This window comes from Chelonia mydas, chromosome 23 (genome assembly GCF_015237465.2).
Source record: "Chelonia mydas isolate rCheMyd1 chromosome 23, rCheMyd1.pri.v2, whole genome shotgun sequence".
NCBI classification, from domain to species: domain Eukaryota; kingdom Metazoa; phylum Chordata; order Testudines; family Cheloniidae; genus Chelonia; species Chelonia mydas.
The window spans coordinates 10944129-10971311 of NC_051263.2; the positions used below are offsets into that span (position 1 = coordinate 10944129).

Below are 27183 nucleotides of genomic sequence, written 5' to 3' on the forward strand. Positions count from 1 at the left end.
TGTAGACAGCACTAGGCTGACAGAAGCATTCTTCCATTGACCTAGCTGCTGCCTTTTGGAGAGGTGGATTTACTACAGCGGTGGAAGAATCCATTCCGCTGCTGTAGCATTTCTAGTGTAGATGTAGCTTTATATGGGGCAGATCTACACTGGAGGGATTTGCTGGTATAGCAATATCAATGAGGAGAGTGATATGTTTGCATTATTAAGACAGCAAAAGTCCCAGTTATTCTAGCAAAAAAAATGTAGCTTATACTGGTTCAGCAAGTAAAATAAGTTATACCGGCAAAAGCACTTTTTTGCCAATATAACTGCATCTACACTAACATAGCTATCCCATAAAAATATCAGACACCTAGCCACCAGATTGCTATACTGGCAAAACTTTTTCTAATGCAGATAAGGCCATGACCTGTTTACATTTAAAAGTTTGAACACTGCCTAATTCTTTCACTTAGGGAATTGTTTGTTTCCTCCCCCCCGCCCCCACCGCCCCTCAAAGTGGAATGTATTTGTAGCGCTGACTTCCCAGATGAACTAGTCTGTGATAGGAAAGGCAAAGTGGATTTAGTTGAAAAGAAAGATTTGCAATTAATCTCTGATAGTGTGGAGGTGCTTTTGAGAGACTACAGTTAAAACACAGTAGTAATAATAATAATAATGAACAGTGTTAGATGTTTGGTCTCCCCTGTCATGTGCTTTTCTTTGCTCTTCCAAACTGCAGGTGGCTTTTTACACTAATGATACTTATCTATGTGAAATCAACCCAGTGTAGAGGGCCCACATAATGCCTGTACACCACTTAAGTCACTTAAGTTCCACTTAAGTCCTATTTTGAGTGTCATGTAGGTCTTGTGTTGGCTCTCCGCATAGGAGGGAACGAACTTCACCCGTCTGGCTTTATAAACAAATCCTCACAAAACTCCTTGGAAGCAGATGAGTAGTATTATCACTATTTAGAGATCATAGAATATCAGGGTTGGAAGGGACCTCAGGAGGTCATCTAGTCCAAGGTACAGTAAAACAAGGGCACACTGTTGACTCATATCCAGCTTCTCGTCCACTGTAACCCCTAGGTCCTTTTCTGCAGATCTGCTGCCGAGCCATTCGGTCCCTAGTCTGTAGCGGTGCATGGGATTCTTCCGTCCTAAGTGCAGGACTCTGCACTTGTCCTTGTTGAACCTCATCAGATTTCTTTTGGCCCAATCCTCTAATTTGTCTAGGGCCCTCTGTATCCTATCCCTACCCTCCAGTGTAACTACCTCTCCTCCCAGTTTAGTGTCAAGATGGGGGATGGGGAGATGGGGAAGCTGAGGCAGGAAGGGTAAGTGACTTGTGTAAGGTCTCACCGGAAGTTAATGGGAGAGGCAGGATTACAGCCCTGGCTCTCCCGGCATCTACTCCAGAGCCCCATGTGCTATGTTGCCCTGTCTGTGATACATGTCACAGTATTTATGTCTCACAGTTTCTAATTAATCATAGTATGAAAATCCATATCTGAAATTTTCGGCCCTGACAGTAATTTTTACTGTACCTGATTCCAATGCCTTCCTCTCAGTGTCTGTATGGGAGAGAATGACATGTTAATATACAGGTTTCAGAGTAACAGCCGTGTTAGTCTGTATTCGCAAAAAGAAAAGGAGTACTTGTGGCACCTTAGAGACTAACCAATTTATTTGAGCATAAGCTTTCGTGAGCTACAGCTCACTTCATCGGATGCATACTGTGGAAACTGCAGAAGACATTATATACACAGAGACCATGAAACAATACCTCCTCCCACCCCACTCTCCTGCTGGTAATAGCTTATCTAAAGTGATCACTCTCCTTAGAGTGATCTCTCCTTAGAGTGATCACTTTAGATAAGCTATTACTAGCAGGAGAGTGGGGTGGGAGGAGGTATTGTTTCATGGTCTCTGTGTATATAATGTCTTCTGCAGTTTCCACAATATGCATCCGATGAAGTGAGCTGTAGCTCACGAAAGCTTATGCTCAAATAAATTGGTTAGTCTCTAAGGTGCCACAAGTACTCCTTTTCTTTATGTTAATATACAAATATGTAATGATTTGTAATATACAATTGATGCAAAACACCTCACAGCATGTTCTTGGAGGTTATGTCTGATAGGAAAATAACGAGTTACATCACTAATCGCTCTGACTCTGTTTCTCTCTCTCTGAATGCTGTCTTCCTGTGGGTAAACAAACAATACGTGGTTTTGAAGGAGCTGTCTGGAGCCCCTGCATTTTCATACTGACACAGCTCCCGGAGGGAATTCTCTTGCAGGCGCCAAACCCAGTTGGGCCCACTAAGGAAACACAAATTGTAAACAGGGGTGCTGTGGCCTGAGGACTTTGTCTGTGAGTGGGAGAATCACGGGAGTCCACCCTGAGAGGAGTGAAGGCACCAGGCCTGTCATTTGAAAAGGTAAAGCCAAGAGAGCTTCTAGAGCAGGGATCTCAAACTCAGATTACCACGAGGGCCATATGAGGACTAGTTCATTGGTCTGAGGGCTGCATCACTGACACACCCCTCCCCGCTGACTCTGGCCCCACCCCCACTCCACCCCTTCCATGAGGTCCCACCTCTTCCCACCCCTTCCGCGCCCCTATTCCAACCCCTTCCCCAAATCCTCACCCCAGCCCTGCCTCTTCTCCCCCTCCTCCCCAGAGCACATGGCTCCCTGCTCCTCCCCACCCCCTCCTGGAAAGAACTAAGCGCTGCCAAACAGCTGTTTGGTGGCAGGAAGCACCTGGAGGTAGGCAGAGGAGCGGGGACATGGCGTGCTGGGATGGTGGTGGGGGAGGGGAGCTTGGAGGCTGCAGAAAATAACTGGGGCGGGCGGGGGGCACGGGGAGCTTGGCGGGCTGCAGCAAATAGCTCTGCAAGCCGCGTGTTTGAGACCCCTGTTCTAGAGCAGGGGCAGGCAAACGTTTTGGCCTGAGGGCCACATCAGGTTTCCGAAACATCCATGTGTGGCCCAGCCCCCGCCCCTTATCCGACCCCCCCCTCCGCTTCTCACCCCCTGATGGCCCCCCTGGGACTCCTGCCCCATCCAACCACCCCTTCTCCCTCTCCCCTGACCGCCCCCCGCCGCCCCATTCAACCCCCCCTCTCCTTCCTGACTGCCCAGGACCCCTGCCTTCATTCAACCCCCCGTTCCCCACCCTCTGACCACCCCAACCCCTATCCATACACCCGCCCCCTGACCACCACCCTTAACTCCGCTGCCCTCTATCCAACCCCCCTGCTCCCTGCCCCCTTACCGCGCTGCCTGGACCACCGGTGGCTGGCGGCGCTATAGCCGCACTGCCCAGCGCACCAGGACAGGCAGCCGTGCCACCCGGCTGGAGCCTGCCACGCCACCGCGCAGCACAGAGCACCGGGTCAGGCAAGACCTCGCAGCCCTGCTGCGCAGAGCAGTGCGCCTGCGGCACTGTGAGCTGAGGCTGTGGGGGAGGGGGAACAGCAGGGCAGGTGCCGAGGGCTAGCCTCCCGGGCCAGGATTTCAGGGGCTGGGCAGGACAGTCCCATGGGCCAGAAGTGGCCCGCGGGCCTTAGTTTGCCCATCTCTGTTCTAGAGGGACCAGAGGAGCAGCTACCCTGTAACTGTGGAATCCTTGTCTCTTTCAGTCCATTTAAATCTATCTCAAGCTTCCTGCTTCCAAACTATACCCCTCATTTTGGCTCTTTGTTCCACATTTAGGGCTAAACCCTGGACCAATGGTGGGAAAAGCTGAGCTCTGTGGCCTAGCCTGACCCTGTGGCTAGGGAGCACAGCTGGATCCTGAAGGGTAATAATAATAATACCTAGCTCTTATCTAGTGTGTTTCATCTTTTGATCCCAAATCACTTTACAAGGGAGGGGAGTGTCATTGTCCCGATTTTACACTTGGGGAAACTGAGGCACAGAGCAGCACTGTGACATGCCCAAGGTCAGTCATTAAACCAGTGGCACAGATAAGAACAGAATTGCAGTTGCTCATGTCTTACACCACACTGTACCAGACTGCCTCAGGGGAAGCAGCAATTATTATGTACTGACTGTGGGTGACATCCTTGCTCATTGAGGTCAGTGTCAAAAGTACCACCAAACTCAATGGGGCCAAGATTACACCATATATGTCCACTGAACTATGTCCCTTTCCCAGGGGTGGGATTCATTATCCTGCCCCTTTGTATCTCTGGGGATACTGCTCAGGGACCCAGAGCATGGTCGCACCTCTCTGATTTCATATTTGGGGTGGTGCACTACGGCAAATAAAGCTTTACAGGATCGGCCCCTGAAATAGATTTAACAAAGCAAGGGGTGAAAATAGGTGGGGATACGGAAAGAGGAGGAAATACCATTTAAAGAGTGTGAGATGAGCTTATTTTACACATGCTCCTTGAGATCAGTGCAATGACTGACACGCTGTCTTCTGGCTTAGTGACATTTATTTGATGCCGTAAGACATTTAAGGTAAGCTGTCAGGCTGTACAGATCTTACCCTATATCATGTAATCAGCAATGGAGACAGATTTCTCAAGAAGAAATAGTCATTAGATTCCACTGATGAGCGAAATAGATATTAAAAATAAATTATCTTGTTTAATAACTTTATTAAATGTTTTAAGTTATGATAGGAGATCAAGTGTCATACATATAAAAATCATGCAAGAAAAATTCATTACAGTTAAAACAGAGATGTCAAAACTGAGTATTAACACATCGAGGATAACTTAAGAAAGAGAAATACATTACCCATTAGGAATAAAGTCTCTTCTTTTGATGTTTTTTTCTTAGACCTCTTCTGCTTGACTATAAGATTAAGAATCAAAGTTTTTGGTGTGCTGAGCAAATTGTTGTGGTGCCAAAGAGATACAATAAAACAAATGTTCACCAAAGTGCTTGTGTTATTCAAGTAGAAAATACGATTAGTACAGTGCACATTTGATATACTATTTGTGGTTGGCAGAAGGAAGAATTTAAATACAGAGGAAGCTGAAGGGTTAAAGAGAAGGGAAGGAACAAGAAACATAAAATGCTTCATGAACAATTTGAGACTTGTGGAAATAGGCATCACTTATGTATATTCTAATTTTATTGAACCAGTGTGAGAAATAGAAGTGGGGGAGGGGGCACAAGGCCCCACCCCTGTGGCCCCACCTCCGTTCCTCCTCTTTCCCCTGAGGCCCTGACCCCGGCCAGGCTGGAGCCAGAGCTGGACCATGGTAAGAGCCGCGCAAGGAACCCAGGCCACTGTGGGGAGCCCCGGACCCTCCACTTACCCTGGGTGGGGAACTGGGGGGCCCAAGAGCAGTCCCTGGCTTGTGTCTGCACCCACCAGGGCACACCAGCTAGGGCAGGTGGAGGTTTCTGGGGCTCCCCACAGCAGCCTGGTTCTGGCTTCTGCCCTGGATAGGGGACAGGGACTCATGGTGGGGGAAGAGGAGGAGCAGAGGTGTAGCCACTGAGAGGGGCCGGCACTGGGAAGACCCTGGCACTGCAGGCAGGGACTGTGAAGTGCAGCCCTTGTCTGCGCTGCCCCGTGCCTGCCCAAGGCTTGCAGTTTGGGGAGGCAACAGTGCTCCCTGCCCCCCAAACTATGCTCATGTTAAAAAGTGGATGGACTTGGCTGTTAAAAAATGTATGCTGTATTTCCAGTCTGAAATTGTGTATCTTGAACATCCAGTTGTTCAGTTTTGTTGTGCCTTTATCTGCTAGATTGAAGAGCCTGTTATCAAATATTTGTTCCCCACGTAAGTTATAAAATGTGTGATCACGTCACCGCTTCACCTTCTCTTTGGTAAACTAAACAGGTTGAGCTCCTGGAGTCTATCAATCTATAGAATATTTTCTAATCCTCTAATTATTCTTGTGGCACTTCCAACATTGTTTCCAGTTTACCAACATCCTTCTTGAACTGAGGGCACCAGAACTGAACACAGTGTAGGATTCCAGCAGCACTCGCACCAGTTCCAAAAATATAGGTAAAATAACTTCCTACTCCTATTCAAAATACTAGAACAGAGCATTTTAAAACAATTCTTCTTCTGGAATTAGATGTTAATCAGAGATGAACAAACATTAAAAAAGCCAACCCAACTCTGAAGTCTTTGAGCACCAATAAACATTGTCATTCAATTTAGTTTGATGTTTGTGTTTCAGTTGATTATAATTTTATTATTATTATTTCCCCCTTTGTGGATGGACTTTAAACATGCACTTACCTTTATATCCGAAAAAGGCACAGGCACCAATCGCAAGAAGATTGAAAGTAAATAACAGCCAGAATGCAGCCAGCCATGGAGAAACATGAGGGAAAATATCACCTTTGAAAACAATATATAAAAAAGGTCACCCTGGAACCATGCCATCTCTTCCCCATACTTAGGAACAATGAGTCAGGCTCCATGGAGGTGTGAAGTACAGGAGTTGACTGGTTTTGCAGTACAGAGTATCAGCTAGATCTGCAACTGGTGTAAATTGTCATTGATTTACACCATCTGATAATCTAGCTCTTGAGTAAGAAAGAGCCAGATTGAATATCCCAAATTCATTCCTGCTCTTATACTGCTTGTTTTCTGTAGACCATCTTCTCACACCTTCCTCACAGTGAACTGTATCCTACCCTTTCAAACCAATGGGACTAATTTCAGATCAATGTACTATTCAGTGTCAGTGAGATCACCATAATGTGTTCCTGGGTCCTTAGCAATTTTGGGCAATGATAAAGACACTGGACCAAATTTCCAGCTGATGTAAATTGGTGCCGCTCCATTGGAGTCAATGGGCCAGATCCTCAGCTAGTGTAATGAGCATAGCTTTACTGAAGGCAGTAGAACTACTGCCATTTACACCATCAGAGGATTTGGCCCACTGATTCTAGATTTTACATGCCAAGATCAAGAAAATCACTTTCAGACACTGCCCTGAATGATCAATGAACATCCCGGCACATTCTTCAGAGGTAACATTAATCCCAGGATATGTGGGCCGTTCAAGACCTCTTGGACTTACGTAGGACTAATGTAGTTCATAAACTTTGTTTCAGCCTTCTGCACTGGGGGAATTGTTCCTCAGTATAGTGTTTTCTGACATATTGGACTGGCTGTTATTTCACACCAGTTTGGAGTCTGAAGCTGTCCAATCTCCATTGCTGGTATAGTGCACACAAATGAGTGGGCATCAGATTTAGAGAGAGGTGCCTTGTGGGAATAAAAATTAGAAGTTGGTCTCTTACTGCTGCTAAACAACTGGTTAATTTATCCAAGTTCTAATGAGTCATCAGAACAGTGAGACAGATGGTGAGTTGAGACAACTGATAATTAGTAATAATCATCTCTAGCTCTTATATAGTGTATTTTATCAGTGGACCTCAAAAGAGAGCAATATCATTATCCCCATTTTACAAATGGGGAAACTGAGGCACAGGGAGGGGAAGTGACTTGCCCAAGGTCTCCCTGCAGGCCAGTGGCGAAGCTGGGAACAGAACCCACCTCTCCTTAGTCCCAGTCCAGTGCTTTGTCCACAAAGTCACACGGCAGCCAAAATCTACCTCTTTTCCGGTTGCCTTTTCCACCCAGTTTACCCTTTTATATGTTTCTTCCTGTTCTAATCCTACCCTGTGAGCTCTCTGGGGCAGAGACTGTCTAGTTTAGTTATTTGTACAGCATCTAACACAATGGGGCCCTTCTAACAGTATTAGGGCAGTATCCTTTTGAGTTATGTGAGAAGCTGTGTTCTGCCACATTCTTATATCGATAATACGGATACTAGAGCCTGATGGGACATGACTCTGGGCAGAGAAGCAGCTCCAAGGTTAAAGCATGATGCACAGGGCTCACCTGAGAGGAGAATGACAGATTTCTGTTCTGTTTTCAGTAGGCTGTTCTGGATAACACAGCTGATTTCTCCAGTTTCCTCTCCCAGGACGGTGACGTGACTCAGAATACTGAACAGAAGTTCATGATCCTGCTCTGTTTTGGTCACAGGCTGCAGATCCTGCCCATTCTTTGTAACCCAGTGGAGTTCAGGGCTAGGGAACCACCCTGTTGACCTGCAGGCTAGTTCAATCCCCTGGTCCTGGGGACCCAGCACGTCGATGGACACGGAAGCAACAGCTAAAACAAGATGAGAAAGATTAGGAAGGGACTATCCTCAGGGAAACAGCATTGTCCCTTTGTTATGGATTTATTTTAGGACACTGTCCCAGTTTCTGTGTTTTTGTTACTGGAGTTCAAATAAATTCTTCACCTGCTCCTCCTGGGAATTCCAGATAATGACGAGTCTCCACAATAAATAGCAAGTTGTATGGCTGCCTGACCTCCAAAATGTCACATGCTAATGCCAATTCTCAGGCCAGGTCTACCCTCAAAATTTAGGTTGACCCAGCTTCATTGCTTGGGGGGGGGTGAAAAATCCACACCCTTGAGTGGTGCAGTTAAGCTGCTTTAACCCCAATATAGACAGCACTAGGTTGATGCAAGAATTCTTCTGTCAACCTAGCTATCGCCTCTCGGGGAGATGGATTCACTACAGTGATGGGAGAACCCCTCCTGTCGCTGTAGTGTGAGTCTACACTGAAGCACAGACAATCCCTTAGACAGGGATCTCAGAGGACTGGGTCTGTTTCTCCGCTCCCTCGTCCCTGCACTTGGGGCAAGGATGGAAGAGAGAAAGGGCTTTAAGCCACCTTCACTCTCTCTGTATTCTGGGGCCAGGTAAGGCCTGCCCAGCCCCCTGGTGTAAGTTAGAGCAGCTGGTCCCCATGGGCCCTGGTAAGCAGAGGGCATCCATGGTGCATTGTGCGCTGCCCAGGTGCCTAGCACATCCCAATCTGCCCTTCTGTTGGAGGCTGGGTGCTGAGTGGGTGCAAAGCCATTAAGCCAGCTAGAGACCTGCCCAGGGCCTATTCTCAAGGGGCCATTTCTGCCCATTTTAAGACCCCTTTACACTGACAGTGCAGCATACGAAGTCCTTGGTGTGACTGAAAATCAGGTCCAGTGTTTCATATTCCGTGTGTTTGGGGTTCAGTTGCTCCATACAGGCACAGTTTAGAGTAAGGGGCTGGCGGGGAGTTGTCCTACCCCAGAGCTCCTAGGTGTACATAGCCTGCTACATGCAGCTTGCAGCCCCTTGCAGAGCTGAGCAGTTCCACGGGCTGGTTCATGTGGGGCTGAGGTCGGTCTGCCTCCTGCTCAGCACCCTCAGGGCACTGGGAGGGACAGGGACTGGAGTTCTGCCTGGCCTTTATACACTTCACAGAGCGGGACAAGGCTCCTTGTGCCCTCTCCTCACTGCACATCTGCATCGTGGACAGGCAAAATCTGATCCTGCCCAATGAAATCACCAACCTGCAATTTTAAGCTCAGTTGCAGCATCAGCGCTCCACTCATTAGACTTCACAATGCAGCTGTAAGTTCCCCCATCGGCTGGTCGGACGTTCTTCAGCTTTAAAGACACAGACCCAGAGGTGAATCCATCCTTCAACAGCATGGTCCGGCCCTGGTAGTTCGGCCCTGGCACATCCTGGCCTGGCTGGCCTCTGTATTCATGGACAGTCTCTATAAGTACCTGGATGATTTTCTTCCACTGCACTTCCATATTGTTTGGCTGTGTCCCAGTGGAGATCTGGCAGGGTAAGACCACATCCTGGCCGACAATGCCAGTGACAGTTGGGGATGAGCTGACTTCAAAACTCTCTGAAAGAAGCAAACCTAAATGAGGGAGAGTCCACACTGCAACTGGAGGAGGGATTGCAGCTCAGTTGGCATTCCAGTGCTAGCTTGAATCGAGCTAGCATGGGTAAAAAGAGCAATGAACACACGGTGGCATGGGATTTGGATGTATAAACCCACCCTGAACTCTGGGTACATATTCACATTCCTAACTCACACAGGGGTTCATGCAGCTGTGTCTTCAATGGTATTTTTAACCAAGCTAGCTAGATTCAAGCTTCCTACCTGAGCTCAATCAGTCTTCCAACTGCAGTGTAATTGTACCCTGAGGGTTTGCCTAGAACAAAACTGAGGGTGTCTGTAATAGACATGAATTCCAAGCAGTGGGACAGGAATTTATCTTCATAAATTTAAGAGTGGAAATACTCTGCAAATACGCAATTGAATGCTTTTGTTATTGTTTATTAAGGATCTAAGATCATTCTTATTGTGGGGGAAGCAAAAGTGGACGGGAATCTGGGAGGCAGTGACCATGAGTTGGTTGAGTTCAGGATCCTGACACAGGGAAGAAAGGTAAGCAGCAGGATACGGACCCTGGACTTCAGGAAAGCAGACTTCGACTCCCTCAGGGAACAAATGGCCAGGATCCCCTGGGGGACTAACATGAAGGGGAAAGGAGTCCAGGAGAGCTGGCTGTATTTCAAGGAATCCCTGTTGAGGTTACAGGGACAAACCATCCCCATGAGTCGAAAGAATAGTAAATATGGCAGGCGACCAGCTTGGCTTAATGGTGAAATCCTAGCGGATCTTAAACATAAAAAAGAAGCTTACAAGAAGTGGAAGGTTGGACATATGACCAGGGAAGAGTATAAAAATATTGCTCGGGCATGTAGGAAAGATATCAGGAGGGCCAAATCGCACCTGGAGCTGCAGCTAGCAAGAGATGTCAAGAGTAACAAGAAGGGTTTCTTCAGGTATGCTGGCAACAAGAAGAAAACCAAGGAAAGTGTGGGCCTCTTACTGAATGAGGGAGGCAATCTAGTGACAGAGGATGTGGAAAAAGCTAATGTGCTCAATGCTTTTTTTGCCTCTGTCTTCACTAACAAGGACAGCTCCCAGACTGCTGCGCTGGGCATCACAACATGGGGAGTAGATGGCCAGCCCTCTGTGGAGAAAGAGGTGGTTAGGGACTATTTAGAAAAGCTGGACGTGCACAAGTCCATGGGGCCGGATGAGTTGCATCCGAGAGTGCTAAAGGAATTGGCGGATATGATTGCAGAGCCATTGGCCGTTATCTTTGAAAACTCGTGGCGAACGGGGGAAGTCCCGGATGACTGGAAAAAGGCTAATGTAGTGCCAATCTTTAAAAAAGGGAAGAAGGAGGATCCTGGGAACTACAGGCCAGTCAGCCTCACCTCAGTCCCCGGAAAAATCATGGAGCAGGTCCTCAAGGAATCAATCCTGAAGCACTTACATGAGAGGAAAGTGATCAGGAACAGTCAGCATGGATTCACCAGGGGAAGGTCATGCCTGACTAATCTAATCGCCTTTTATGATGAGATTACTGGTTCTGTGGATGAAGGGAAAGCAGTGGATGTATTGTTCTTGACTTTAGCAAAGCTTTTGACACGGTCTCCCACAGTATTCTTGTCAGCAAGTTAAGGAAGTATGGGCTGGATGAATGCACTATAAGGTGGGTAGAAAGCTGGCTAGATTGTCGGGCTCAATGGGTAGTGATCAATGGCTCCATGTCTAGTTGGCAGCCGGTGTCAAGTGGAGTGCCCCAGGGGTCGGTCCTGGGGCCGGTTTTGTTCAATATCTTCATAAATGATCTGGAGGATGGTGTGGATAGCACTCTCAGCAAATTTGCGGATGATACTAAACTGGGAGGAGTGGTAGATACGCTGGAGGGGAGGGATAGGATACAGAAGGACCTAGACAAATTGGAGGATTGGGCCAAAAGAAATCTGATGAGGTTCAATAAGGATAAGTGCAGGGTCCTACACTTAGGATGGAAGAATCCAATGCACCGCTACACACTAGGGACCGAATGGCTAGGCAGCAGTTCTGCGGAAAAGGACCTAGGGGTGACAGTGGACGAGAAGCTGGATATGAGTCAGCAGTGTGCCCTTGTTGCCAAGAAGACCAATGGCATTTTGGGATGTATAAGTAGGGGCATAGCGAGCAGATCGAGGGACGTGATCGTTCCCCTCTATTCGACACTGGTGAGGCCTCATCTGGAGTACTGTGTCCAGTTTTGGGCCCCACACTACAAGAAGGACGTGGATAAATTGGAGAGAGTCCAGCGAAGGGCAACAAAAATGATTAGGGGTCTAGAGCACATGACTTATGAGGAGAGGCTGAGGGAGCTGGGATTGTTTAGTCTGCAGAAGAGAAGAATGAGGGGGGATTTGATAGCTGCTTTCAACTACCTGAAAGGGGGTTCCAAAGAGGATGGCTCTAGACTGTTCTCAATGGTAGCAGATGACAGGACAAGGAGTAATGGTCTCAAGTTGCAATGGGGGAGGTTTAGATTGGATATTAGGAAAAACTTTTTCACTAAGAGGGTGGTGAAACACTGGAATGCGTTACCTAGGGAGGTGGTAGAATCTCCTTCCTTAGAGGTTTTTAAGGTCAGGCTTGACAAAGCCCTGGCTGGGATGATTTAACTGGGAATTGGTCCTGCTTCGAGCAGGGGGTTGGACTAGATGACCTTCTGGGGTCCCTTCCAACCCTGATATTCTATGATTCTATGATTCTATGATGTCATTTCCATTAGTGCTGTGTATCCAGTTTAAAACTGGGATAAGCTCAACCAAGCCATATTGTGTGTGTGGCGGGGGTGGGGGTGTTTTTGTCTATACAAGGGTTTTGCACTGGTCATCTTTCCCCGATGGCTAGAATTGGAGCAGATCCCCAGAGCAGACCAATCATACATCTCCACCTTGTACTGACTGCAGGTCCATAATGAACTGAGCATCTCACTGGAGAAACCGGGTGTCAAGGTTCCTTCCCCACTCTGAACTCTAGGGTACAGATGTGGGGACCTGCATGAAAAAAACCCTAAGCTTATTTTTACAAGCTTAGGTTAAAACTTCCCCAAGGTATAAACTATTTTACCTTTTGCCCCTGGACTTTATTGCTGCCACCACCAAGCGTCTAACAAAATATAACCGGGAAAGAGCCCACTTGGAAACATCTTTCCCCCCAAAATCCCCACAAGCCCTACACCCCCTTTTCTGGGGAAGGCTTGATAAAAATCCTCACCAATTTGCATAGGTGAACACAGACCAAACCCTTGGATCTTAAGAACAAGGAAAAAGCAATCAGGTTCTTAAAAGAAGAACTTTAATTGAAGAAAAAGTAAAAGAATCACCTCTGTAAAGTCAGGATGGCAAATACCTTACAGGGTAATCAGATTCAGAACATAGAGAATCCCTCTAGGCAAAACCATAAGTTACAAAAAGACACAAAAACGGGAATATACATTCCATTCAGCACAACTTATTTTATCAGCCATTTAAACAAAACAGAATCTAACACATATCTAGCTAGATTGCTTATTAACCCTTTACAGGAGTTCTGACCTGCATTCCTGCTCTGGTCCTGGCAAAAACAACACACAGACAGAGAGAACCCTTTGTTTCTCCCCGCTCCAGCTTTGAAAGTATCTTTTCTCTTCATTGGTCATTTTGGTCAGGTGCCAGCGAGGTTGTCTTAGCTTCTTAACCCTTTACAGGTGAAAGGGTTTTTCCTCTGGCCAGGAGGGATTTAAAAGTGTTTACCCCTCCCTTTATATTTATGACACCGGGGCTAACAAAGAGCCTGAAACTGGCAATGTGCTGAGAACCTGCTGTGAGATGCCAAGCTCAGTAGGAGCTGAGAGCACCCAGATGCTTCCAGGACCAGATCCCCAAATGCCTCCTGAATCGCCTGTTTGTGTCTCAGTAACACAAACAGAAACATTTTCTCTGCTGAAACACAGATACCAGCAGGGGTTTCGTGCAGTTTTAGGGTCTTTCTCTCCAGGGATTTTGTGCTGCGAAGTGTTTTACCGACAATGCTATTACCTGAAAAGGGAATCGCTGCTAGGAGTGTGGCACAGAACAAGCAGCTGGAGAGCTGTCCCCGTAGCTCCATGCCTCTGGTAGCTCATGTGGGAAGAGTCACGGAGCTGATCTGAAATGAGAGCAGCAATCAAAATAGACACAGATGCTCAGAAATACAAGACACCTGATTTCTCGTTATTCACTCTTGAAATACACCAGGCTGTTCCTTCCCTTTCCCTGTGTCACTGTACGTTGCAGGGAAAGCTGAACAATATGTGAGGGTGTCACTATGTGTAGCCAGTGTGAGGGTGAGTGTATGGGGTAGATCACATGAGAATCTTTGCTGTGGTGGAAGGGACACTCACTGTCATAGTCCTAGTGCTCCGGGAGGGCAAGGCCATGTGATTCCAGCACCACTGCTGTCCAAGTGTGGCACAGCGCCTGCCCTCTCCAGGGCTGCTGGAGGCACTGACTCTCCCTGAGGCACAATGGGCCAGAGACGCAGGGTGTGTCTAGGCTGCAGGCATTGCCTGTGAGCTCTTTAATCTCGCTAGTTCGAGTCCTCGAGCAGTGAAGCTGCAGCAGCACAAGCTTCAATCCAGGCTGTACAAACCAAGGAGCCCAGAACCCTGGATAATTACTCCCAACCAGTGCTGCCGTAGCTTCGCTGCTCCAGGGCCTGTGCTAGTGAGATTAAAGCTAGCTCAGGCCTGTCCCCTTGAGCTGCAGTCACAGCCAGTGACTGCACATAGCCATACGCTTAGCTGCACCCTGTTCCGACTGGACGTACTTTGGTGATGTGGCAGTTGGGAGAACAAAGGAGTCAGTTGCAACTCCCTAATTCTGGGACCAGTTCTATGTCAGCTCTGGGGCTGCTCCTAGCTATGGCCCCAAAGGGCCATTACATCAGATCAGTTTAACCGGAGTTCTGTCATGCTCAAGACATGGCAGTTCATGCCCCTGTGCCATACAGTGCAGGAACTGGGGTGGCATGCAGGCCAGCAACACAAGCTCTAAGCCAGAGGATTTACTTCCCTACAGAGAGGAAATTCTCAGCTAGGGATATCCAGCAGTTTTCCTGCCCCTTTTCATTCATCAGAGTCTGCAGGATTTCTGTTACCATGGGCTGTGCCTTAGGGTATGTCTACACTGCAATAAAAAGCCCTGCAGCACGGTGATGGCTGGGGTTGGGTTCTGGGGCTATAGATTTCAGTGTAGACGTTTGGGATCAGGCTGGAGCCCAGGCTCTGAAACCCCGCGAAGGGGGTGGTTTTCAGACCCCCAGGCTCCAACCTGAGCCTGAATGTCCACACTGCAATTTTTAGCCCCGCAGGCAGAGCCCAGCAATCCCAAGTTAGTTGACCCAGGCTCTGAGACATGATGCTGCAGGTTTTTTATTGTAATATAGACATACCCTTAAAGACACAAGTCACTAAAAAAAAAAAATCTACATAACCCATCAGCCCAAAAGGGCTTGTCTACATGGGGGCTGTGTGTGGCTGTCTGAGGAAGATCGTACTGCTCAGCTCAGCCTTCTTTTTCCATGGACACTGTGGGCTTGACTCATGTGGGTTGGTATCCTACACTGTGAACAGTCCTATTGAACTCAGTGGCCAAGAGTTTCTAAACTGAGTATTGATTTTGGGTGTCCAGCTTGAGAGACTTTAAGAAGGCCTGATATTCAGAGTGGGGCTCCTCAGCTCTTTCTGAAATTCAGGCCCTTCAAGGTCTCTCAAATTGGGCACCCAACATGACTAGTCCATTTTGAACCTCTTGGCTAGGGAGAGTACTGGTAGAGCGCTTCCTCATAAACAGAATTATTTTTCTGAGTCAACATAATGATATACTGAAAATGTGAGAGCACCTGTTATAGGCACCAGTTCAGCAAAGTACCCACAGAAGTCCTTTTTAAGTTCAGCATGTGCTTTTCTGAAAAATGATGGTTTGCTGAATTGGAGTCATTGTAAAGGCACATGGCTCTTCAAGCCATCACCCTAGTCAGGAGAGAAAGGCAGAAAGCAAAATACAGTGAGGTTCTTATCATGCATTGAAAACTGTATTAAAAGAATTCTCAGGGTTTTCCTGGTCCTGCTTGCAGGCAGCGGGTTCTGTATGGAAGCATGGGATCAGAGTCAGTGTGCAACCAGCCAGCCTCGGCTAAGGTTGGGTGAGTTGTGCCTCTCTGTTTTTTAAGAGAGCAGCCTGCTTTCTCGCTCTCTGTTTTTGGTTCTTGTGTGTTGTCCTTCGGAATTCTAAGCAATAAAGTCATGTATGCTGCAACCTTCCAGAAAAAAAGTATGTATATTTTTATCTGGCTCCTGGTATATATGTTTTATCTGGCTCCTGGTATATATGATGTGAACTTGACAGTTCTTCAAGTGAAGCAGTTTCCATTTGAAATAATATGTGAAAACTTTCAGTCCATTTCACTGCAATGTGCTGCAGAGAGGGGCTTTTGAGGGGAATCAGAGTTCTTAGATGGGAGCTTTATGTTCTGCTGGCTGTGTAATTGTATTTTTTTTTTTTTTTTTTTGTAATTTATGGCCAGGATGCCGAGATCCTTGGATAGGCACCAGTTTTATTTATTTTTATTTTATTTTATTTTATTTTGGTCCCTTGAAATTACTTATGCTAAACAGTCCGTTCCATTTTGTATTAATTTGTGCCATTCATTACGTTTTCCAGATCTGATGAAGAGCTCTGTGTAAGCTCAAAAGTGTTTATCTCTCACCAAGAGAAGTTGGTCTAATACAAGATGTTTCTTCACCCACATTGGCTCTCATATCCTTGGCTAGGCACATATTTATTTTATTTTATTGGAAAACATGGAAAACATAATCCCAACTATACATATAAAATGATGGGGTCTAAATTAGCTGTTACCTCTCAAAAAAGAGATCTTGGAGTCATTGTGGATGGTTCTCTGAAAACATCCACTCAATGTACAGCAGCAGTCAAAAAAGCTACAGAATGTTGGGAATCATTAAAAAAGGGATAGATAATAAGACAGAAAATATCATATTGCCTCTATATAAATCTATGGTACGCCCAGATCTTGACTATTGTGTGCAGATGTGGTCGCCCCGCCTCAAAAATGATATATTGGAATTGGAAAAGGGCAACAAAAATTATTAGGGGCATGGAACAGCTTTGATATGAGGAAAGATTAATAAGACTGGAACTTTTCAGCTTGGAAAAGAGACGACTAAGGGGGGATATGATAGAGGTCTATAAAATCATGACTGGTGTAGAGAAAGTAGATAAGGAAGTGTTGTTTACTCCTTCTCATAACACAAGAACTAGGTGTTACCAAATGAAATTAATAGGCAGCAAGTTTAAAACAAGCAAAAGGAAGTATTTCTTCACACAACGCACAGTCAACCTGTGGAACTCTTTGCCAGAGGATGTTGTGAAGGCCAAGACTATAACAGGGTTAAAAAAGAACAAGATAAATTCATGAAGGATAGGTCCCTTAATGGCTATTGGCCAGGATGGGCAGGAAGACAGGATACTGGGCTAGATGAACCTTTGATCTGACCCAGTATGGCCATTCTTATGTTCCTATGTTCTTATTTTAATTTAAAGCTAAATTTAAAACAAACAAACAAAAACTTGTCCCTTTACAAAGCAGTAGCAGAATTCATTTAAAACCCCAGACATGTAAGTAGATCAAGAAATGTCCAGGAACCTAGCTGCATATAGACTGAGGGTTAGGTTGGCATAGCTACGGCACTTAGGGGTGTGGATTTAGCTGTGACAGTCTGAGTAAATTTCCTAGACCTGAAGAAGACCTCTGGGTAAGATGAAAAACTTGTCTTTCTCTTTCTGGATTTTTCACATCCCTGAGCACAGTTGCCATATCAACCTAAATTTTAAATGTAGACCAAGCCAGAAACACAAAGTCATGTCGACATAGAGACACTTGGGAAAAATAATCTGACTGAATTTTTTAAGTGGAATAGTTAACTCACATTAAATCCCAATGTAGATGCTCTTATTCAGAATTCAAATGGCTTTAATGTTACCTTAATTTGGTTTAATTAAGGCCACATTAATTCTGAATGAGAGCATCCACATCTGAGTTTAATACAGTTTAACTAATTCACCTTCCTTCACCCCGTTAGTTAGTTCAGAATAGTTTCCCTGCGTGTCTGTATATGTGCAAGCCAAAGAAGAGCGCTCTGACCACACAGAACCATAATAGCCCACTGGGGGAGGTTACTATGTGATATCTTCTAAGGGGAATATTGTGTTGGGGGTTATCCATCAATGACTGTAAAGTACTAGCCATTTGCACCTTTCACCATAAGAATATGCACTGTTTCTTTCTTAGTCAGACAAAACAAACAAACATAATTTAGCCCCAAGTCTGGCCTCACTCATTTCTGAATAACACCATGACATCGGTTCTCTGTAACTCAAACAGTTAGTATGGAAGAGCAGATAGCACATTTGTTGAGTTTATCTGTATCGGTTGTTTATTCTGGAGTGTCTTTGAAATTTAGTTTTGTTAATATCCAACCTATGTGTTAATTTTTCCCAAAATATTTCAAGGTCTATTATTTTTAAGAAGCAAAGCATTTTCCACTCACACTGTTTTTACACCAGCCTAACAACATTGGTGATGGAGTTTCTCCTGGTAAATGAGAGTTAGAATCAGGCCATGAAGCAGTAAAAGGTACAAGGCCATATTCCCCCTTTAGCTACAACTGTTCAACTTAAGCAAAGTCAGTGGGTTTGGATAGTTTTAAATGAAGGCAGATTTTGGCCCACAGCATCCATATTACAACCAGTCTCTATACCTTGTTTCCCAGGTGACAGCAGTGACCAGAAATGCCTTCTTTCGTCTTTGGCTGGTCAAGAGATTGTGGGTAAAATTTTCAAAAGCATTTCAGTGATTTTATCCAAAGTTCCTCATAAATATTAATTTCACCAAATAGTTTGATAAGCTCTATCTATATGAAGATCTGCATGGAGTTGCTACCCAGCTAGTAATTATGACATGACAAAATATGAAACTATACAGGATGTGTAAGCTTCAATGCTTCTGAGACTTGAGGTGGAAGGTCAAGGGGGGATTTTAATGTGTCTATGGCCTTGTCTTCACTTGGGAAAAGGTTTGTTATAGTGCAGTTAACTAACATTTTAAAACTCTAGAGTAGACAAGGCGGTTGGGTTTATCTTGACTGGCTAATACTACAACTGCCATGTCTATGCTTAGGATTCTACTACTTGTTAATTAACATGTGTTAGAAACCTTTTTCCTAGTGTAGACATGATCTGAATGACTTAGAAGCATGTTTCCTTGATTATTTAATGGGACTTGATCTCCCAGCTCAAATAGATGTTTTTGAAAATCCCAACCAATTATTAATGAACTGATCCTGATTTTACAAATATAGAAAGTTTTTAAAGAAAAGAATTTCTGCTGGAGGGATAGCTCAGTGGTTTGAGCATTGGCCTGCTAAACCCAGGGTTTTGAGTTCAATCCTTAAGAGGGCCATTTAGGGATCTGGAGCAAAAATTGGGGATTGGTCCTGCTTTGAGCAGGGGGTTGGACTAGATGACCTCCTGAGGTCCCTTCCAAGCCTGATATTCTATGAAGAATAATAAATAATATGATGAGGGCTCCAATGTTCTCATGATGATGAAAATAGTGAATTTTGGATATGACTTTTCAGCTAAATAATGATTTGTTCTAAAATATAACTTTTGAAATCTGTGAACACTCTCAGGAATATCTGGAAGCTGTCCTAACAAATAACATAATCCCATGAGTGACAGCAAACGGAGCACAGTGCTTTTATCCACAGAAATATTTAGGAAGATTTTTTATTTTAAATATTGGACCGCTACATATTATTACAACACAATCTTTTCGAGACAATCAGACAGAGACCAGTAATTAGTAATAATAATAATAACAATAATAAAATAAATAAATTAAATAAAAACAACAAAGATTTGATTTAATAGAACACCAACCAGCGGAAGATTTCAAGCACTTTAAAATGGTGGATACATTTTATCATTCTTATTTTCCATCTGGTGGCAATAAAGGCTGAAACTGTTAATATGTGACTTGCCTGAAGTCAATAAATGAATCATCAGAAGAGATGGACTATAACCTCTGCACAGAGGTGGATGAAGATATTTGAGGCCCTGGGCACAAAGAACATTTGGGCCCCCCACATCCTCCCCTGCCATGGGGCTCCACCCCCTGCTCCTTCTTTTCCCCCCAAGGCCTTGCCACCTGGCCTGGCTGGAAGCTGGGCTGTGGTAAGAGCTGCCCAGAGAGCTTGGGCCACTGTCAGGAGCCCTGGACCCCCCACCTGCTCTGAGAAGGGCACCCTGGCGGTAGGGACATAGGCCAGGAGCTTCTCTTGGGCCTCCCGAACTCCCACCCAGGGCAGGTGGAGGGTCAGGGTCTCCCCACAGCTATGCAGGTTCCCTGGGTGACTCTTACCACAGCCTACGGCAGTGGTCCCCAAACTGTGGGGCATGCCCCCCTGGGAGACACAAAGAAACATTCAGGGGCATGGCGGGGGCCATCTCTGCACTGCGGGGGAGCTTGGGCCAACTCCAGGTGGGAGGAAGGGCATGGGGCTCTGGCCAGCTCTTTTTTGCCAACCCTCCAGGATTGGCCTGGAGTCTCCAGGAATTAAAGATTAAACATTAATTAAAGATTATGTCATGTGATAAAATCTCCAGCCAAATACATCCAGCCAAAATTGGCAACCCTAGCCAGCTCCATGTCACATGGGGGAGGGGGACCTTCGGGCCAACTCTGCTCAGTGCGGGGAGGGGGGTGGGGCTTGAGCCCACTCCGCGTCATGTGAGGGGTAAGGGAGAGGGGCTCAGGCAAGCAGCTCTGCCAGCTCTGCATGGGGGCAAGGGGAATAGGCTCACCCTACCACAGGCTCCATCTTCTGGCAGGGCCAAGGGACAGGCCCTCATGGGGAAGAGGAGGAACAGGACATAGGGAGTGGCGGGGAGGAGGACCAGAGGGCGGGGCCAGAGTTCTGGTGCTCTTGCGGGGCCCCCAAATTGTCCAGGGCCCATGTGGTAATCCACCACTGCCTCTGCATCCTATACTCTAGCCTCCTGTTCTATTTGCTAGTAAACCCTCAGACAGATCAACCAACCAAGTAAAAAAGGAAAATGTCAAGAAGAAGAGGTGACACATTTGTTCAAAGAATCATAATTTATCTTCCATTCTTCCCACTGCGAACTCAGCTATAGATTCCAGCCACCGTTTTCCTCAATGTGCTCCCCAAGCCAATGAGTGTGAACGGTCAGAACTCCCCTTACGTTAATGCAGCCCCACCCATCAATACAAGCGGAGGATTTGGAATTAAAACAGAGGCTCTTACCTTTTTTCAGAAAATTAAACTGGACCACAATCTGGAAGGTTCTCCATCCCTCAGTGCCAGATGCGGGGGCTCCAGTGTTAATAAAACCAAGGCTTTAAAATGGGATTTGACAGCGTGCCTGCGGGGAATGGATTGCACACTTTGAATACACTGAACAAAGGGACTGAACTCTGACCAAGGAAAGTGAAAGCAAAAAGAGTAGGTTAAATATTAACTCTCCTGTTGTTCTACCTGAAGTGTTTGTGTCTTTTCCAGGAAAGGTCGCCCAGAACCCTAAAGCTATATCAGTGCTTAGATGGGGATGAATTTTGTGTCTCTAGCAAACACACATTTCACAAACCACATTAAAACATCCTCGATACTGGAGGTTACATACAGATGTGGAAATACCAGGCTGGGCAATACTGAAGAGAATTGAAATTCACCCCATCTCTATCAAAAACAGATCGATAAATTAGAGGGAGATAATCTCCTCCCATCCCTAAGAATCTCCACAGAGTTTGATGAGGTCTGGACACTCTGGATAGCCAGCAAAGAAGGTCCATATACGTTCAAAAAGTATAGTGGGGAAACATGGACTGGAATATGGAAAGCAATAGCAGAGGGCAATAAGGGTAGAATATTGAAATGAATGGATATGGCAGTGAGTTGGCTTAGACAGTATGCCATGAAATTGGCAGGGCAATTCATAGAAGACACAAAACAATTAGAAGAAGAAATAGAGCACTGGAAAGCACAGGGACAGAATAGAAAATGAGGAGCCGCAAAAAAGAGAAGTGCCATCCCCCACTGTAAATCTTGTCTGGCAACAGCAGACTTCGGGTAATTGTACGGTGCCTGAAGAATGAGGACCGAAATGGAAAAATGTGGCCTGATCAAAATTAAAAGATGGAACATGGAATGATTGGAATGGTTGCTGGAATGGGGACATTGGGAATGACCCAGACCAAGAGCCACCAAGCAATCCATTGGCAGGGGGTGCCATACTGCCACCATCACTGTATGATGGGAGCCAGGTTCTGGTAAAACCTAAACCGAGACCTAGGCTGGTGCCTGTCAGAATGGGAGAAATAAGTGCACAGGAGGGAGAAGTAGCAAACAATCTTTTCACTAGATTGGTAAATCAGATGAAGGAGAAAATGGAGCAGTTAACAGAGCATATTAGCAGGCAGGAGGTGTGACTTGATTGCAGGGGAGTGGATAAAAAAGAATTTCAATGTCAAAAGCAAAGAATGAGCAGGTTAAAACCCAGAATTGATGCATTAACTCATGGAGTTGCTCAGAAATGGTTAACTGCAGCAGTAAAGGGCACTCCCGCAATCCATTTGGCATGCAGACAAAAGCAAGGGACACTGGGGGAACAAATTCATGTTTTGCAAGAGCAGGTAACAACTTCCACTCTCCTCTCAGAGCCAGGATAAACACCACGGGTGTGGGTTCCCAATCTCCTGCTTTAACCCATGAAGCCCCACGCCTAACTCAGAGCTAATAATGAAATCTTTTTCAAATGTTTTTACATACTGCTTAAGTTTTCCTTTATATCCTCTCTCAATTTGCTAACTGGCTGCTGCTGCCTATAGCTTCAGATGGCCTGACAGAGTTAATTAATCTCTTGACTCATGTCTCCCTCCCTTTCTAGGTTACTTTCTCCCTACACACACCTCTCTTCACTTCTGCCCTCTCTTTGTTTTAAAAGTTAAAAGTTATACTTGTTACACAAATCTCCATCGCAGAAAAAGACAAAGCAACGACAAACAAGCAAAGAGAAAGCCAGGTAAAAGCTTTAGTTTAAATAAGTCCAGTAAATTAATTATGGACTTGGAACAGCTAGAAATACTCCTAACTTTCTTGAAGATATAGTTGACAAGCAATAGAGATGTTAAGTCTTCTTCTCATTCTAGCCATTAATTAATATATGAAACATGGGTATTTTTTATTTTCATATAGTGGCATTTTTAAAATAAAAGTAATATAAAGTGATGGAAACTGCCTTAAGTTAACTAAATTAATACAACAAAGTGGGCAGATAACTTAAGATGAATTTGTATCAATTCTTTTAAAAAGTTTTAAATAAAAAGGTAATAACTCACTTATTTAAATATTTAACTCTTTTGTTTACCTGCCTGTTTTCTAACTTTAATAACTTAGCTCTTAATGCCTTATCTTGTATAGTTATAAATACAATTCTGGTACCATTCATCTTTAATTGAAAGTTTGTCCTGTATGTCCTGTATGTTGTCTTGTGTCATATATTGTGTGTTTCATGTGACTACCTTTTTCTTAAATTTTGTTGCAAGAAAAGTCAATTTTATCCTTTTTTAAAAATATAAGTGGTAACACTATTTCAATGTTATGGTTGAGGTGTAATCATAATATTATTAATAACCAATTTTTTTGCAAAAGCCGAAGTTATAAATATGTGTACATATATTTTTACCCCAACGAATAATGCAATTGCAAACAAAAATAATTCTCTTTTATTAATCAAAGATTTTTTATTCAAAGGAAAAAAAATGTAAGGGGATCCTCAACATTAATGAAAAAGTAATATTAACAAAATGTCAATTTCTTGTTTGGGTTTTTATAAACTTGTTTTCCCCTTTATAAAATATTAAAATATAGTAATAAGTATGTTATAGCAAAAATGTTAAAAATATAACAATATGTACTATGGTTATGTTGAAAAATGTTAATGCTAAACAATTTCAACAGGTTTCCACCTTTGTCTCCCAAACACAACCACGTGTCATGAAAGTTTAATACCCTCAAAGAGTTTGCATAGACTTTATGTTAGGTTAAAGGGAAGTAGTAGTTATTAAAATTGGTACTTCCAAATAGTTAACAAATTAACTCTAAAAAGCTTGGGTAACATTTTTATTACTACCTCTTTTGAAAAACAGAGTGCTCAGCAGGGGAAAGAAATACACCTTGTCAGAGAAGACTGTGGACATCTATTTTCGCAGTAAGTCACTATATTTAGTATAAAAAAATAAGTAATGCACATGTTAAGGGAGCAAAAACTGCAAAAGCATTTGAAGCAGGTATATATGTGCTAAAGAATTGGGAAAATCAGAACAAAAGCATAGCCTGTGTTATAGAAAACTTGGTCCTTATTACATTGTAAAAAAATTAAGTTAACCTGTGTATTAAATTTGGGTTACTTTAAAACAAGAGAAATATAAAACAAACAATTCAATTATGTTAACTAACTTCAGCTGCATAGGGGGTGCATCCCACAGACCAAAGACACCAATAGATATCAACACACAGTGAAGGAACCCCTGGGCATCCGGAAAAGAAAAATGAAGTGCTTTATATATAACAGCCTGGTCATTTACACCTCAGTCTACCATACATGCACCACTGAGTATTCAATCATCTACAAAGACATTATAGGTTTCAGAGTAACAGCCGTGTTAGTCTGTATTCGTAAAAAGAAAAGGAGTACTTGTGGCACCTTAGAGATAACCAGTTTATTTGAGCATGAGCTTTCGTGAGCTACAGCTCACTTGAAGTGAGCTGTAGCTCACGAAAGCTCATGCTCAAATAAACTGGTTATCTCTAAGGTGCCACAAGTACTCCTTTTCTTTTTACGAAAGACATTATAGAAACCATTAGCTGTGCCAGGGTCTAACTGTTACTTAAACTGTAAATTATTGAGCAAAGTAAATTCATGTGCCTGTGGTTTTACATCTTTGTCACTGAAATATTAATGAATTTGGCTACTGTGTAAAAGCAACTTTCCTATTGCTGTACACATCTTTGTTATTTAATACACTAGCATTTTATCAGGAATGTGCACAAGACTCAAGGGCTGGGCAAAAGACTATTCCGTAGTCTGGGCAAAAGACTATTCCGTAGTCTGGGCAAAAGGCTATTCCGTAGTCTGGTATCTCTCAAAATAGGAGACTCCAAACTCTAGATGAAATTTCTGGGTATATTGCAAGATTATCTGAATCTGGAGACCTATTTGGAACAGGGTAATATGGAAAATATATATATATAAATGTAACAAAACATTAAATATTTTGACCACCAGGTGGTGGAAACTGTCTCTGAACCTGTAATTCACGGTATTAGGGGTCTGGCTACTGAAGAACCAGTATACCGTTTACAAAGTGCATGACATTGCTAAAGTGTTTAACCAAATACAAGTCAAAATTAACAAACTAATTGCAGCAAACAATATGAAGGCAAGAAAAAAACAAACTGGTAAATAAATTAGTTGTACCACTTATGAGAGTTACATAATAACTGCAATAACCAACTCATTAGAAGAAAAGGAGGACTTGTGGCACCTTAGAGACTAACAAATTTATTTGAGCATAAGCATTTGTGAGCTACAGCTCACTTCGTCGGATGCATTCAGTGGAAAATACAGTGGGGAGATTTATATACATAGAGAACATGAAACAATGGGTGTTATCATACACACTGTAACCAGAGTGATCACTTAAGGTGAGCTATTAACAGCGGGGGTGGGGTGGGGGGGGAACCTTTTGTAGTGATAATCAAGGTGGGCCATTTCCAGCAGTTGACAAGAACGTCTGAGGAACAGTGGCACGTGGGGGAGGGGGGATAAACCTGGGGAAATAGTTTTACTTTGTGTAATGACCCATCCACTCCCAGTCTGATTTGTGTCCATTTATTCTTTTATGTAGAGACAAACTGGACAGTCCCTCTACATAAAAGAATAAATGGACACAAATTAGACTTCAAGAATTATAACATTCAAAAACCAGTTGGAGAACACTTCAGCCTCTCTGGTCACTCGATTTCTGATCTAAAAGTGACTATTCTTCAACAAAAAAACTTCGAAAACAGACTCCAACGAGAGACTGCTGAATTGGAATTAATTTGCAAATTGGATACAATTAACTTAGGCTTGAATAGAGACTGGGAGTGGATGGGTCATTACACAAAGTATATATATGAAATAAAAAACTTCCTTGGAAGTTTTTAAGGTCAGGCTTGACAAAGCCTTGGCTGGGATGATTTGATTGGGGATTGGTCCTGCTTTGAGCAGGGGGTTGGACTAGATGACCTCCTGAGGTCCCTTCCAACCCTGATATTCTATGATTCTATGAAATATATATGAATATTGTATAGACGAATTCCCCGTTAGTACTAGTCATAATTTTGGGGTCAGTAACACTGCACCCTAACTAAGGCACATGTTGTTCAAAACAGTCTTGTTCAGCGTCTGGTTACCAATATTGAATTTTGACGTAGAAATAGTTGATAAATTTGTTCCTGTCCATTCAGTAGGTCACCTGGAAGACAGCATCTACAAAAAACGACTGGATCTACATCAACTACTGGTGTATTATGGAGCAATGCAAACCGAAAGAGCATCACACCATGGCTTGTTCTGCCAGAAATGTTGTTGACTCTGCAACTTATTGTGTGTCCACAATGATTCAGGCCAATCCAATGGAATAGCGAAGCTAGCCGCTCCTGTCTCCTGCCCAGTGAAACTTACCAGATGGTAACAATCAGCAGAAAGGATAACTTATAACATGGATGGACAGTACTGTGTGGTAACTAATTACAAGAAATTTATATATGAAGACCTCATTTGTGATGTCACTACTCCAAATTTCTGTTATACTCCTCATATACATAGCACTGTGGGACACACTCATAATGCCTATCCCAGTATTTCAGAGCAACTCTAAGACTACACCTCTCAACTAAAGTCCCAGACCTAACATTGCCAGGCCCAGTATATGGGACTAAAACTATTGATGGAAGGAAACTGTGCACAGGTTGTACGAGGGAATGTTCAGACCAAAGGACAGCTGGGGCATGAATGTGTGGATAACACAAGGTGGCCATATAACAGTGGTTAGCCCACTGGGTCATGTTCAGTCCATGCATGATGGTGTTCTGGGATAATGGGTAAATCTCCCCCCATAAAAAAAGACAAAAAGTAGGGGAATGTAATAGACAGAGAGCCTGGGGCCTGGTGCAAGACCTGCGGCTTGAACCACAGTCAGCAACGCCAGGCCATGCTATGAGCAAAGACCAGGCCCTATCATAGAGCAGTCGCTTGCTGACAAGTTCACTGTCCGCTATATGAACTTGGCAAAGCTAC

At 44.3% G+C, this 27183-nt stretch overlaps 1 protein-coding gene and 1 long non-coding RNA gene across 2 annotated transcripts in view; one reads left to right on the top strand and one right to left on the bottom strand.

The window, feature by feature from the left end:
* LOC102936554 (butyrophilin subfamily 3 member A1) overlaps nt 1-21242 on the bottom strand; it is a 33207-nt gene extending 11965 nt beyond the window's left edge. Inside the window, exons 1-7 of the mRNA XM_043534771.1 lie at nt 21087-21242; nt 13735-13843; nt 9341-9688; nt 7832-8107; nt 6215-6316; nt 4746-4802; nt 1535-1561 (exon numbers count right to left, since the gene is read on the bottom strand). Of these exons, the coding sequence (XP_043390706.1) occupies nt 1535-1561; nt 4746-4802; nt 6215-6316; nt 7832-8107; nt 9341-9688; nt 13735-13804 (880 nt within the window). The 5' untranslated portion in view covers nt 13805-13843; nt 21087-21242. The remainder of the gene's footprint in view (nt 1-1534; nt 1562-4745; nt 4803-6214; nt 6317-7831; nt 8108-9340; nt 9689-13734; nt 13844-21086) is intronic.
* A 1274-nt stretch (nt 21243-22516) lies between these two features.
* LOC119564913 lies at nt 22517-26814 on the top strand. Its single transcript, XR_005223692.2, has 3 exons — nt 22517-22860; nt 23987-24048; nt 26352-26814. It is a non-coding gene; the product is annotated as an uncharacterized LOC119564913 (long non-coding RNA).
* Nucleotides 26815-27183: the final 369 nt, after the last annotated feature.